The following is a 13430-nucleotide window of genomic DNA, read 5'->3' on the forward strand; positions in this document are numbered from 1 at the left end:
AAAGGTAAGGTAAGGTAGTAGTAGGCATCCATCAGTCTCAGGAGACTATGGAGTTGCGCTCTGGTTGTCGGTCTGGAGTGGCCTCTCCAAGGCGCAAAGCCTGAGTAGGTCGATATGGAGGAGAAGCTGTTACCCAAGCAACAGGTCTCCACAGCACCGAAAGTCTCAAATGGAAAGGCAAACGCCAATAGGATTGGTTCCAGCGCCGTCGCAGGAACTGTGAGCACGATGTTGAAAGCAACAACGAACTGCTCTAGGGGGCTCCAATTCCGGAGATTACCTTGAAGTTAGTAAAAGAAGGCACCAGGACTCTAAACCCGGAGACCGCTGCGGTCGGGGCCGGAGAAGAACCACCCCAGCAAGGGCAAGAACGACCCCAGCCTCCTGAAGCAGAGCTTGGGCCGCACGAACTCCCAGGAGGTTGACGTCTGAGTCCCGCGCCTACGGATTCCAGACAGAGCGTCACAACACCCAAGCCCTGGGTTGGCTTGGGTGCTGTGTGCTTGGGTACTTGGGTATTTTCACCCGAGGCCGGCTTCCTTCATGACCCAGCTGATGGAAGAGTAATAATTATAAATTAACACAATTATTGTTATAATAATAAAATTAATTAATAATTATTGCTCTTCTAAGTAACTTCTATACTAACACAATTATTAGTATAATTGTTATTATAATAATAAAATTAATTAATAATTAATAATCTTCCTTCTGCTTAGTGTGGTCCATGCTAGCCCTGGACCAATTAATTAATTTGAATTACTGAATTAAATTGTAAATGAATTAAATTGAGAAGTAATTGAATTACTGCCCAAAACATTACAAACACAGAACATGACACAATGCCACAAAGACACCACAAAATAGCAACTAATCTGCCAGCTCCACAATCCAAATTCCATGGCTACCATGGGTCACACTCCAAAACCCATGTCTAGAATGCTAGTGATGTCTAGCAAACTAGAAAAATCCCTTACAGTCGATTTGTCATAAATTAATAAAAGTTTGCTCTCGTGCCGGTGATTCATTAGACTGTTGTCGGTACTTCGGGCTTTCATCTACCAGAATATATAATGATAAGATGATTCTGTTTCACGTGAATTTTAATACCAATTTAGTGGGTTTTGGCGCATGATAGAACTAAGAATATAGTCAATGCAGGTGTTCTGAATTGTGTTGATTGTAACCTAAGATTCCAAAATCTTCATTGTGTATCCTGTTGTATTTTTTCATTTCGTTGTATCCCATATTTTTGCATATTAATGTATCCCATATGTTTGCAGATTAATGTATTCCTTTATTTTAATAAACTAAATAGACCAGGATTTACTCCATCGTCCTTCATTTTGTACACCAATTTACCAATCGCCTTTTATTTTGTCCAGGAGTTCTTCATTTTATTAACTTAGGTACGGTAATTATGAGGAGAAATCGCTCAGCCATTATGACTATAGACGGTGAGAGACTATGCTCTGACTATGCTTCTGGGAATCCTCAAATGAGGATTCAAACCTATGCTCTGGGTAATCCCAAGCACACGCCTTATATATCTAGGCCATGGTAAAAGGCATCGAAACCTGAAATTCTTCTGAATCCACGAGGGTTTCGAGGCTTCCACGGAAGCCGGATCAGGGTTTTACACAATCCTTTTACCATATCGTGGCTTAGTTATCTATGGCGTGTGTTTGGGAGTACCCAGAGCGTAGGTTCGAATCCTCATCACGGTTCCTACGGATTTTCTCATTAATACGTCACGTTAATGTGATTTCTTTGTGTACTGTAGTTCGTGTAAACTACTGTATTTAAATTTTTGCTTCATGACCCTTGAATATGCAGGATATATGTAGCCCTTCATGTGTGTGTATTGGCCGTTGCCTTAATTGTGTAGGGTAGGGAGGCAAGGGAGGGAGGGAGGGAAAGAAGGAGGGATGGAGGAAGGAGGAGTTTGAAATGTTTAAATTACTATTACAAGAATAGTTGTGCCAACGATAAGGATTTAGGCCGCTGAGAGGCGGGACCAAAGAGCCAAAGCTCAACCCCCGCAAGCACAACTAGGTGAGTACACACACACACAGACACACACAAAGAGCCAAAGCTCAAACCCCACAAGCACAACTAGGTGAGTACACACACACACACACACACACACACACACACACTTTGGCCCCATTGGAGGGCCCATTGGAGGGGCCTCGTAGCCTGGTGGATAGCGCGCAGGACTCGTAATTCTGTGGCGCGGGTTCGATTCCCGCACGAGGCAGAAACACATTGGCAAAGTTTCTTTCACTCAAAGTGCCCCTGTTACCTAGCAGTAAATAGGTACCTGGGAGTTAGTCAGCTGTCACGGGCTGCTTCCTGGGGTGTGTGTTGTGTAGGAAAAAAAAAAGTAGTTAGTAAACAGTTGATTGACAGTTGAGAGGCGGGCCGAAAGAGCAAAGCTCAACCCTCGCAAAAACACAACTAGTAAACACACACACACACACACACACACACAAAGAGACAAAGCTCAACCCCTCGCAAGCACAACTAGGTGAGGACACACGAAACCTAAATATTCTTACCCACAGAGGAGTAAGGGAAGATATCATAATTAGCACGAGTGGAACACGAACAAGGGGACACAGGTGGAAACTTGTTACCCAAATGAGCCACAGACAGATTATCAATAATATTTTCAGTGTCAAAGTAGTCAACAAATGGAATGCATTTGGCCGTGATATGGTAGAGGTAGACTCCATACACAGTTTCAAATGTAGATTAGAATACACACACGCAAGACCAAACCAGAGAGCCATATCTCAACCCCCCCCCCCCGCAAGCTGTTGAGTATACACATACACGCTGTCAGGTGCTTAATTTAGAAACTGTACTTGTGGTTGATCTCGAACCCATTGTTGATGTGACGACTTATACTGAATTTTGTAACTAGCTCATCAAGATTGTAACTTGCTTAGCTAAATGAATTGTGGGGTTCAGTCCCTGAGCCCATTATGTGCCTCTGTAACCCTTTCCACTACCGCCCACAAGATGGGTATGGGGTGCATAATAAATGAACTAAACTAACTAACACGTAACGCAGTAGTCAGGTTACGTCCCTTCATTAACTAAATTCCAAAACGGACTTTTGAAGGCATCCAAAAGCAAGATCAATATTTTATTATTATTCTCCTCCATTTCTCAAGATGATCGGATCATGTAATCCTTGCCCTCTGTATAATTAAATGATGGATGAATTAGTCAGTCTGTGACTCCCTTCTACCTGCAGGTGAACATCACTTATGTGTCAGTGGTTTTGAATATTTTAACATTATTAAAACAACTGATGCCGGACGTCACTAACGTCCGGACATGACATCACTCCGGACATGTCCACAGGGACGGCAGGTCACAGCACAAGACAACACTGACGTCCCCATCACGAGGTACAGATCTGCTCATCTTTACTCCCACCTGAGACTCGATATGCAACACCATTACATAACCAACAAAATGATAACGAATAAATGTTTTCATATTAAAGAACCTGGAAGTCACGTTTTTCTTAAATTTCTCCGCAAGAAGGGGATGCATCACGGAGGAGGACCCCACCCTAAGGTTTCCGTGTTGGTCAGTCATATAAATGGCCAAAGCTCCTGGACGAACACCAGTTGAGCTCACACCTCCACCAGCGACACAGTCATGAAGGTATACCTGTCTGTGTAAGAACTTTCTAAAGCATACCATCGCTATTGACGCTTGACAATAACTTGCGAATCATGGTCCCACCGCTTTGGTGCAATACAGAGAATTAGAACTAGACTGATTACGAATGTTCTAGAATTTTGTTAAAATCAAAATGCATCTCTTATATCATAGATTCTTTCTTAATTCAAACTTACGAGAACTCCCATACAATTAATCATATCTTTCTGGTTATTATGCTATTATATAATTTACATCAATAGTTCCCTCCTCTAAAATTGAGTATGTTGTCATGGAAAATTTATCTGGTTAAATAAAGATTATTTTACGTCGAGATTAGCATTGTAACTCACATAACGCTGCTGTTGTTCCTCAGACAATAATTCTGGTAGCGGCGGTGATCATGGCCGTGTCAGCAAGACCAGAGGGCGGCTATGACGGACCGGGGACTGGCGGACCAGCGTCTAATGGACCAGTATCTGGTGGACTGGCGTCTGGAGGCCTCGGGTCGGGTGGATTAGGATCTGGAGAACAGGTGTTCAGTGGCCAAGGCACTGTGATTCAGGCTCGGTACGTGCCCGCAACATCTGGAGGACGGGGAGGCCAGTACGGCTCCGCCCCCGCCAGCTACAACTTCCAGTGGGACGTCAACGACCAGCCATCAGGCAACTTCTACGGTCACGAAGAGCAGAGGGACGGAGACAACACCCAGGGCAGTTACTATGTCCAGCTGCCTGACAGTCGCAAACTGAAGGTTGAATACTTCGTTGACCAGTTCGGTTACCACCCCACCGTCACCTTCGAGGGAGATGCCCAGTACCCCAGCGGGTCACAGAAGGGCTACTACCAGTAGCACACCTCAACAGCCCTCAGCTGCTCCGTTGAGACCGGCAGGCCCAGGTCTCAACAAAGCAACTACCAATTACCAGCTTATTACACCTCTCAGTTGCTGCTTCAGATCTCAGCTCAAGTGAGACACTTTGTGAGACGCTTCGAGACGCGTGCGGCCTTAACATCATTTCTCTCTCTACACTTTTGTTTATACTTTATCTGCTTATTTTGTTTTATGGTTTAACAGAATTTAAAATAAAAACCAACCAAGTATTCCTGACTATTTAATTTACACTGTGTTTATATACGAGATTATAAAAGTCGTAAATCCGTTTAAATATTTCGGAAATACGAACTTTTTGACTTACAATGAAAGAAAGTAGGAAACGCAAAATGGAAAACAATGTTTTAGATTTAACCCTTAGGGATTAAGGGTTAAATTGGCCTTTAACTGACTGACAAATTGGCGTGTAATGAATACACGCCAATTGAGTTTTTTAAAGATTACATGTCATATTGTTACTTATTTACAGTAAGTACAACGTTTCTGCCAATTGAGTTTTTCAAAGATTACATGTCATATTGTTACTTATTTACAGTAAGTACAACGTTTCTGCCCGAAATGGCATACGTTGCTTTACAAGACTGTAATACTCAAACACCAATGTTATGTGCTCTCACAACCCAATGAACCTTCTTGTATATAAATAAATTAATAAAGAAACTACTTTCACTAATAAAATGAAAATTAATGAGTTGTGAATATAAACTTTTAAGAATCATACAAATTTTAGTATTATACAATAAAAGTCGATAATTTGAAGAACTGGCATTTGTGGTACCATTACACCGAGAATATAAATAATTAATCATGAACACCAATTTGGTATTTTCTGTAGCTGCCAATGCTTTTGTAATAACAACAACAGAAAACATAATAATGTTATAAAATTGAGGGTTAACTAATAAGGTAAATATTTGGTCCTAAGACGTATTTAAATATTTATGTCGGAAAATCCGACACCATTTAATATCATACAGACAGATAATAATTGCTGCTGTATTACCAACAAGTTACCCATAGAAAACGTAACTTGTAGTGGAATTACCGTCTAAAGAAAACGGGATATCATCACCACATACTATTATATTCACCACCTATTATGGTGGGAATTATTCTTAAATACATTAGTCTTTGGACTTTACCATTATAAAAACATCTCATATAAATTAACTTAATTATCAATATTAAAGTAGAGTAAATGTGACCCTTCTATCACTTATTGACATCTGGACAATGTAGGCCAGGCGTCAGTGGGGAAGGAGGGCAGCCATTTTTGATACTAGACCAGAGGCTCACGGGAGCAAATACGGCTCCTGTTAATTTTACTTGGACGTAGTGTTATGGAAACCAAAGGTGTACCATCTTCAACAAACTGTCAACAAATTCAAGTTAAGTGTTCTTTCCAAAACCCATGTATCTTTCATTTGTGGCCATTAATGTCATTATATAGGGTGATCCGGTTAGAGCACGTGGTAGCCTCAAACTAAAGGTAATTAAGCCAGGTCTTCATTGTTCCATGTACAGTATTTTCTCTGATATACCTGTCATATATGTCGGAAAATCCGACACCATTTAATAATAATATCATACAGACAGATAAGAGCTGCTGTATTACCAACAAGTTACCCATAGAAAACGTAACTTGTAGTGGAATTACCGTCTAAGAAAACGGGATATCATCACCACATACTATTATAATTCACCAGCTATTCTGCTGGGAATTATTCTTAAATACATAAGTCTTTGGACTTTACCATCATAAAAACATCTTATATAAATTAACTTAATTATCAATATTAAAGTAGAGTAAATGTGACCCTTCTATCACGTTCTGAAATCTGGACAATGTAGGCCAGGCGTCAGAGTGGGGAGGAGGGCAGCCATTGTTGTTATGAGACCAGAGGCTCACACGGGAGCAAATTCGGCTCCTGTTAAATTTACTTGGACGTAGTGTTATGGAACCCAAAGGTGTACCATTGTCAACACGCTGTCTACAAATACAAGTTAAGTGTCTATCCGAAACCCGTTTATCATTCATTTATGGCCATTAATGTCAGGATATAGGGTTAGCCGGTTAGAACGCGAAATCGCCTCATACTAAAGGTAATTAAGCCAGGTCTTTAATGTTCCATGTACTGTATAGTGTTTTCTCTGATATAGCTTGTCATATATAGGATTCTGGCTTCACAGCTAGCGCACTTTTGACAGGTCAAGACGAGGATGCAAGATTATGTGCACCAGTTACTGGGTGATAGAAGCTACCTCAAAGAGGATAATTTGGTGTCTACACTCTAGTTATACCTGGTGGACTAACCTGCTGTACTATAAGAGAAGGAACCTCATCAATGTATGTAGCTATTACTGTAATTTGATTGGCTGCATATGTGTAATATAAACCCCCCCTAATGTGTAGAGGATCGATTTGTGAGATTATGAGATTATTGCAGAAATACAGTCCACTTATCATTATACAAATTGCTATCGAAGTATATAAATTAACGTAAATATAAATTCATATAAATTAAATAAATATAAATCTCACAGGTCGGTTCCCACATTATTTGGTCCTTCGAACCGGATTATTCGGTCCTTTGAACCCACATTTGGTCATCTTAGTACCGGATGAGCCAGTTAACCAGTGGATTCATTAAATATACTAGTGCAGTGTTATTTAAACAAGGCCAGCCAGTCAAAGACAGCGGCGAAGCCTCGAGGGAGCTCAGGAGCCTCCCTCAACTGAGTTCAGCCTCATCAGCGGTTTCATGCACACCCACAGATATTTGGTGGCGTGTTATTTCGTGAAATGACAGCGCTAATATTGAAGCCAGCCAATTAGTGACTGTGTCGCGAGATTGTTCACGGATTTCGTGGTGTTACATTTCGCGAGAGATTATCTACGAATTTTGTGGAGTTTATTTCGCGAGGTCACTAATAATATTTAATACTTCTAGATAATATTAGAAGTTTCATAGAGGCTAATTAAGAGGCTATTATCAATAATTGTGTATATTATTTCTCCAAAATAGAGAATCATTTAATATAAATTGCACTAGTGTTCTCAATATAATATTTACTAATTGCCAACCCACAACAGGGTAGGATATGACTAGTTGAACTATTATTGTTCATCCTAGTCCCATTATTACAATAGTCAGTTGTACTATATTGAACAACCTAACACCATTAATGAATGGTCCAGACCCTATTTGGGTGTAATTTTTATCAACTCGAGTTGAGTTGTATATATAATAATTTACTTATGATCATTACACCTTTGAGTGATTAATTAGTGTCTCTACCATCCTAGGGTGATATAGAAGAGCTAACCTAAAGGTACTTCCAGTGACACTGGTTTATCACTCAAATCATTAGTGTGGATGATTGTATATATATAATGTGTATTAATTTTAAGTGCTAACCTCTAGTAGAGGTAGGATTATTGCCTAGTGAGTTCAGAATTTACCCTAGGCTACCATTAGAGCTTGTTCAGTATTATGAGCAGCCCAAGTACAAGCCCCACAAGGCTTCTCCAACTAGCCAGTATGGATAATGCAGGGAGAATGAAAAGAACCCTTGCAGGTCTTAAAGGCCACTTAACAAGACAGATCAAGAAATGTGAAGATTTGTCACAACAATCAACAGTTGATTATGCTGACCTGGAAAGCTATTATCAAGCAGCTGCAGGTAAATTTGAGCAAATCAAATGCCAAATGGCTGTCCTTGTGGGGACAGACTACTACCATCGATTCATCGGTAGCCCTACTAAATATCAGGGTATAACCATGTTAAACTCTGCAGGAGGTAAATTACTCTCAGGCCCAGTATCAAGCCTGAGGAGACCTATGCCTGCAGATAAACAATACCAGTAGAGATCTAAATTTGTCAGCTGATTATATTTCTCCAGTAGCATTATACTAAGGAGATTACAGCTGACTATACCAACAGAAGTTGATGTTAGTATCATCATTTAAAGCTGGAGATGAGTTCATGAGGCCTCAGTGGCAAATCAGTGAACAGTAGCCTAAAACAGCTACAAGTCACTGCGACCAATGTCACTGAACCCACTGCAGTCTCAGAACCATACTTTACTTTAATGATGAGCTATTCAATCTTCTGAATCAATTAACTAAATTAAACCCCAATAAATTTGATGACTGATTTGATATATTTATTATTTAATCAAGATGTATTCCATGGGCCTCAGTGTTTATATATCAGTGACCAGTTACCTGAACAAACTTCAAGTTATATCTATGTCACTGATCTCACTGCAGTCCCTGAATCATACTTGACTGTAGTACTTGATCACATTCAGTCTTCTGGGTTAAATAATATGTAATAAGGCTTGAATATTAGCCTTTCAAGAGTTGACAGGGAAATGAAATCGCATTAGACTTCTAACCCCTGCAACTCTAGTACGGGACATCCGTCCTGTACGAACAGACGCACAAATGTGTGATTACTAACTACTAACATCAAATTAATCTAATAATTCGAAGGAGGAGTATCGGTGTTCGTCTGTTCTAAAGAGGACTTCGACCCGTGAGCAGCCCCCTGGGGAATTATGTCGGAAAATCCGACACCATTTAATAATAATATCATACAGACAGATAAGAGCTGCTGTATTACCAACAAGTTACCCATAGAAAACGTAACTTGTAGTGGAATTACCGTCTAAGAAAACGGGATATCATCACCACATACTATTATAATTCACCAGCTATTCTGCTGGGAATTATTCTTAAATACATAAGTCTTTGGACTTTACCATCATAAAAACATCTTATATAAATTAACTTAATTATCAATATTAAAGTAGAGTAAATGTGACCCTTCTATCACGTTCTGAAATCTGGACAATGTAGGCCAGGCGTCAGAGTGGGGAGGAGGGCAGCCATTGTTGTTATGAGACCAGAGGCTCACACGGGAGCAAATTCGGCTCCTGTTAAATTTACTTGGACGTAGTGTTATGGAACCCAAAGGTGTACCATTGTCAACACGCTGTCTACAAATACAAGTTAAGTGTCTATCCGAAACCCGTTTATCATTCATTTATGGCCATTAATGTCAGGATATAGGGTTAGCCGGTTAGAACGCGAAATCGCCTCATACTAAAGGTAATTAAGCCAGGTCTTTAATGTTCCATGTACTGTATAGTGTTTTCTCTGATATAGCTTGTCATATATAGGATTCTGGCTTCACAGCTAGCGCACTTTTGACAGGTCAAGACGAGGATGCAAGATTATGTGCACCAGTTACTGGGTGATAGAAGCTACCTCAAAGAGGATAATTTGGTGTCTACACTCTAGTTATACCTGGTGGACTAACCTGCTGTACTATAAGAGAAGGAACCTCATCAATGTATGTAGCTATTACTGTAATTTGATTGGCTGCATATGTGTAATATAAACCCCCCCTAATGTGTAGAGGATCGATTTGTGAGATTATGAGATTATTGCAGAAATACAGTCCACTTATCATTATACAAATTGCTATCGAAGTATATAAATTAACGTAAATATAAATTCATATAAATTAAATAAATATAAATCTCACAGGTCGGTTCCCACAATATATAGGATTCTGGCTTTACAGCTAGCGCCCTTTTGACAGGTCAAGACGTGGAAGCAAGGCTTTGTGCATCAGTTACCAGGGTGATGGAAGCTACCTCAAAGAGGGAAAATGTGGTGTCTACACCCTAGTTATACCTGGTGGACTAACCTGCTGTACTATAAGATAAGGAACCTCTTCAATGTATGTAGTCTAATACTGTAGTTTGATTGACTGCATATCTATAAATTCAATTAATATAAACCCCCCTAATGTGTAGAGGATCGATTTGTGAGATTATTGCAGAAATACAGTCCACTTATCATTATACAAATTGCTATCGAAGTATATAAATTAACGCAAATATAAATTCATATAAATTAAATAAATATAAATCTCACAGGTCGGTTCCCACATTATTTGGACCTTCGGAACCGGAATATTTGGTCCTATGAACCCACATTTATTAATGTAAAATTTATATATCCAAGGTTTGTTCAAATAATTTTGCTACTTTTTCTTTTTATCATTTTTTCATATTTTAAGTGTTTTTATTTTGCAAATAAGCTCATAAAATTATTTTAATCTAAATATTTAGACAATGTATTTATTCGGACCAGTCCCCGGCGGTACAAGCGGGTTTGTTCTCGCCTCACAATCGAGAATTTCGGGTTCAAATACCAGACGGGACAAAAGTGGTTGGGCACGTTTCCTATCACTTATTTACCTAGCAGCATGTAGGTCTCCAGGAGTGAGTCAACTTCTTGTGGGGTTGCATCCTGGGGGAGAAGGGACCTCGATATAAGTCCAACGTGTATAAACACCCTCCGGCTGCCTGTCCCCCGGCACAATGAATTATTATTATAACTTCTACTCTTTAATTGATCCAAGGGATGTGGTTGGTGGTGTGACTTACAAGGCATAGTTCCCCACACCTTGAGAAGCTTACCACACAACAGTCGTTGTTGTGAATTAAAGAGTGACGACGATCGTGGGATCGGATGCGCCTCGGCGTACCCGTAGAGGGTTAATCCCAAAGCCTAATGGCGAAACGAATGACGCGTATCACCAGAAACTAATAAGCCTCGTGGCAAATAAATTCACAGACCGGCAGATGATTGGGGAGCCCCTGGGAGTCCCTCAGGTTGACAAGCACCGGCCCCACATAGAGAACACGGGGAAGTAAAAACAAAAACTTGGTCCCCAACTAAAACGCAATCCAGTGCCCTCTGACAGAGCAGAAGCCAGCCGCCCACCACGTTTGAGAGCACATCAGGAGCCCATTACGGGTGACGGCACACCAGGTGCCCACCAAGACTCACCAACTCTCGGCACCTCTCGGCCAAGCCGGCGCCGGACACCGTCACCCCGCCGGGAGAACCAGCCAGAAAACGTTCAAAATCTAACAACCATCCCGTAATCCAAGGCGATATTTGCGCCAGGCGTCGTAACAAACCGAACCGTGGAATAGGAATGCCAAACGGCAGAATCAAATCCCAAATCGCGAAACAGAACATGATCCGGCGGCTCCCAGGCGATGGAGGTGTCCAAACGTCTGCTAGTCGTCAAGGTCGAACCAGGAGTCCCCCACACAACACTTGCTTTAGATGACCGTCTTCACTTGTCATGCCTAAACGTCACGTTCCAGTAGCAACGTTTCCGTTTATGTATTTAGTTGTCGCAAACTAGCTACTACATTCCAGTTCTGATGCTTCAGTTAGCAAACTTGTTACCTCAAATTCGTTAAGATTCTTCGAATTAGTTAAATGTTCTTTCTAACTCTAGGTTTGCACACTTTAATTGATACCTATCGCGTGGTCGTTGACGGTAGTGACTTTAAGAACACTGATGCATCCTGCCATTTCAATAATTTCCTTACTTAACCTTACTCGTCCTGAAGTATTCATAACTTGTCAATCTCAACTCGTATAATTTATCCCACAAATGTGAAATATATAAACAATCGTGTCGTACTTTTGTAACGAGGAATAATAACAAATATGTGGAATTAGAGGTATTTAATTCTGTTTGCAATGTCAGGTGCATTCCAGCAGCCTGTAATATCTCAGAGCGAATAGCGAAGCTCGTCTTAAAATTTATTCCAAATACTTTTGCTGCAAAAAAGCTAGACTCTGACATGATGCTACACCATGCAGACCATCAAGGTGTGGAAGGATCCTGTAGAGACCTGATGACGGTTAGACACTACTGAGAAACTGATATGTCATTTAAAGACTGCCTTAGGTGATTTCAATGCCGGTGTTAGTAGACTGCCTTAGGTGATTTCAATGCCGGTGTTAGTAAGGATAATTATCCAAATGATTTAGTGATTTTGAGGGGTGACTTGAACACAACAACTGGTCAGTAATTAACACAATTACATTTTAAAGACTGTGATGTGTGGTTTTTAATGCCAGTGTTAGTAAGTTGTTATCCAAATGCAAGTTTAGTGATTTTGAGGGGTGATTTCAATATCTAATTTTGTAAATAAGTAATAATCAGAATGTCACCTTATGACTGTGATCAGTGACTTCAATGTTTCCCCTCAATAAGTAAATAATTATCAGATGAATATTTTAAAACAGTTTAGCACTAGGGCACCATTGAAGTCAGGTTTGTAAGCAAGAACATGATCACATACATCATTTGGTCTATATGATGGACACTGAAGAAAGATGTGTCTCCTTATATTGATGTATTCAGAAGATCTATGTACTATAAATTTGTTCTATAGGATTTATAGTTGTGTCAGGGATATTCCTGCGTGGGCCTTAAGCCTCTAGCTGTCCCACTAAGTGTTACTAGTTTCTGTTTTACTTAGGCAGAGTATGAATATTTATGACTCGTATGGTCGCTTCAGTAAGATTTTGTCCCATGTGTTTAACAACTTCTTCTGCTCTGTTGAATCTAAGCTGAACTCTTAATGGGTTTGTAACTGCACACTGTGTTAGATGATTAATTGTTGCATATGGACATTCAAAGGTATTAGTGGATACTTATAATACATTTACTCTTTTACGTTCAATGGATGGATGCATCAGTGTTTATAAAGTCCCCCGTTGTTAACGACCCCACGAAAGCTGTCAATTTAAATGTGCAGACACAATGCCTGAGTTAGTAAGAACATTTAATAATTTAAGATTCTTTAAGTAATATGAAGTAACAGATGTTTATTAACTGAGTCATCACAACTGATATGTAGTAGCTAGTGAGCGACATCTAAATGTTGACAATAAGACATACACAGAACAAGACACTGGGGCCAAGACACTAGACCAAGACACTGGGGCCAAGACACTAGACC

General features: G+C 40.2%; 1 protein-coding gene across 1 annotated transcript; it reads left to right on the plus strand.

The window, feature by feature from the left end:
• Positions 1–4084: 4084 nt before the first annotated feature.
• On the plus strand, positions 4085–4534 carry LOC123761489 (pro-resilin-like). The gene has a single exon (XM_045747520.2). The coding sequence runs from the start codon at positions 4085–4087 to the stop codon at positions 4532–4534; it is 450 nt and encodes a 149-aa protein (XP_045603476.2).
• Positions 4535–13430: the final 8896 nt, after the last annotated feature.

This window comes from Procambarus clarkii, chromosome 22, assembly GCF_040958095.1.
Source record: "Procambarus clarkii isolate CNS0578487 chromosome 22, FALCON_Pclarkii_2.0, whole genome shotgun sequence".
NCBI classification, from domain to species: Eukaryota; Metazoa; Arthropoda; class Malacostraca; order Decapoda; family Cambaridae; genus Procambarus; species Procambarus clarkii.

What these genes read in the sequence shown, in the direction of transcription:
- LOC123761489 (XM_045747520.2), top strand. Translation starts at nt 4,085, where the DNA reads ATGGCCGTGTCAGCAAGACCAGAGGGCGGCTATGACGGACCGGGGACT.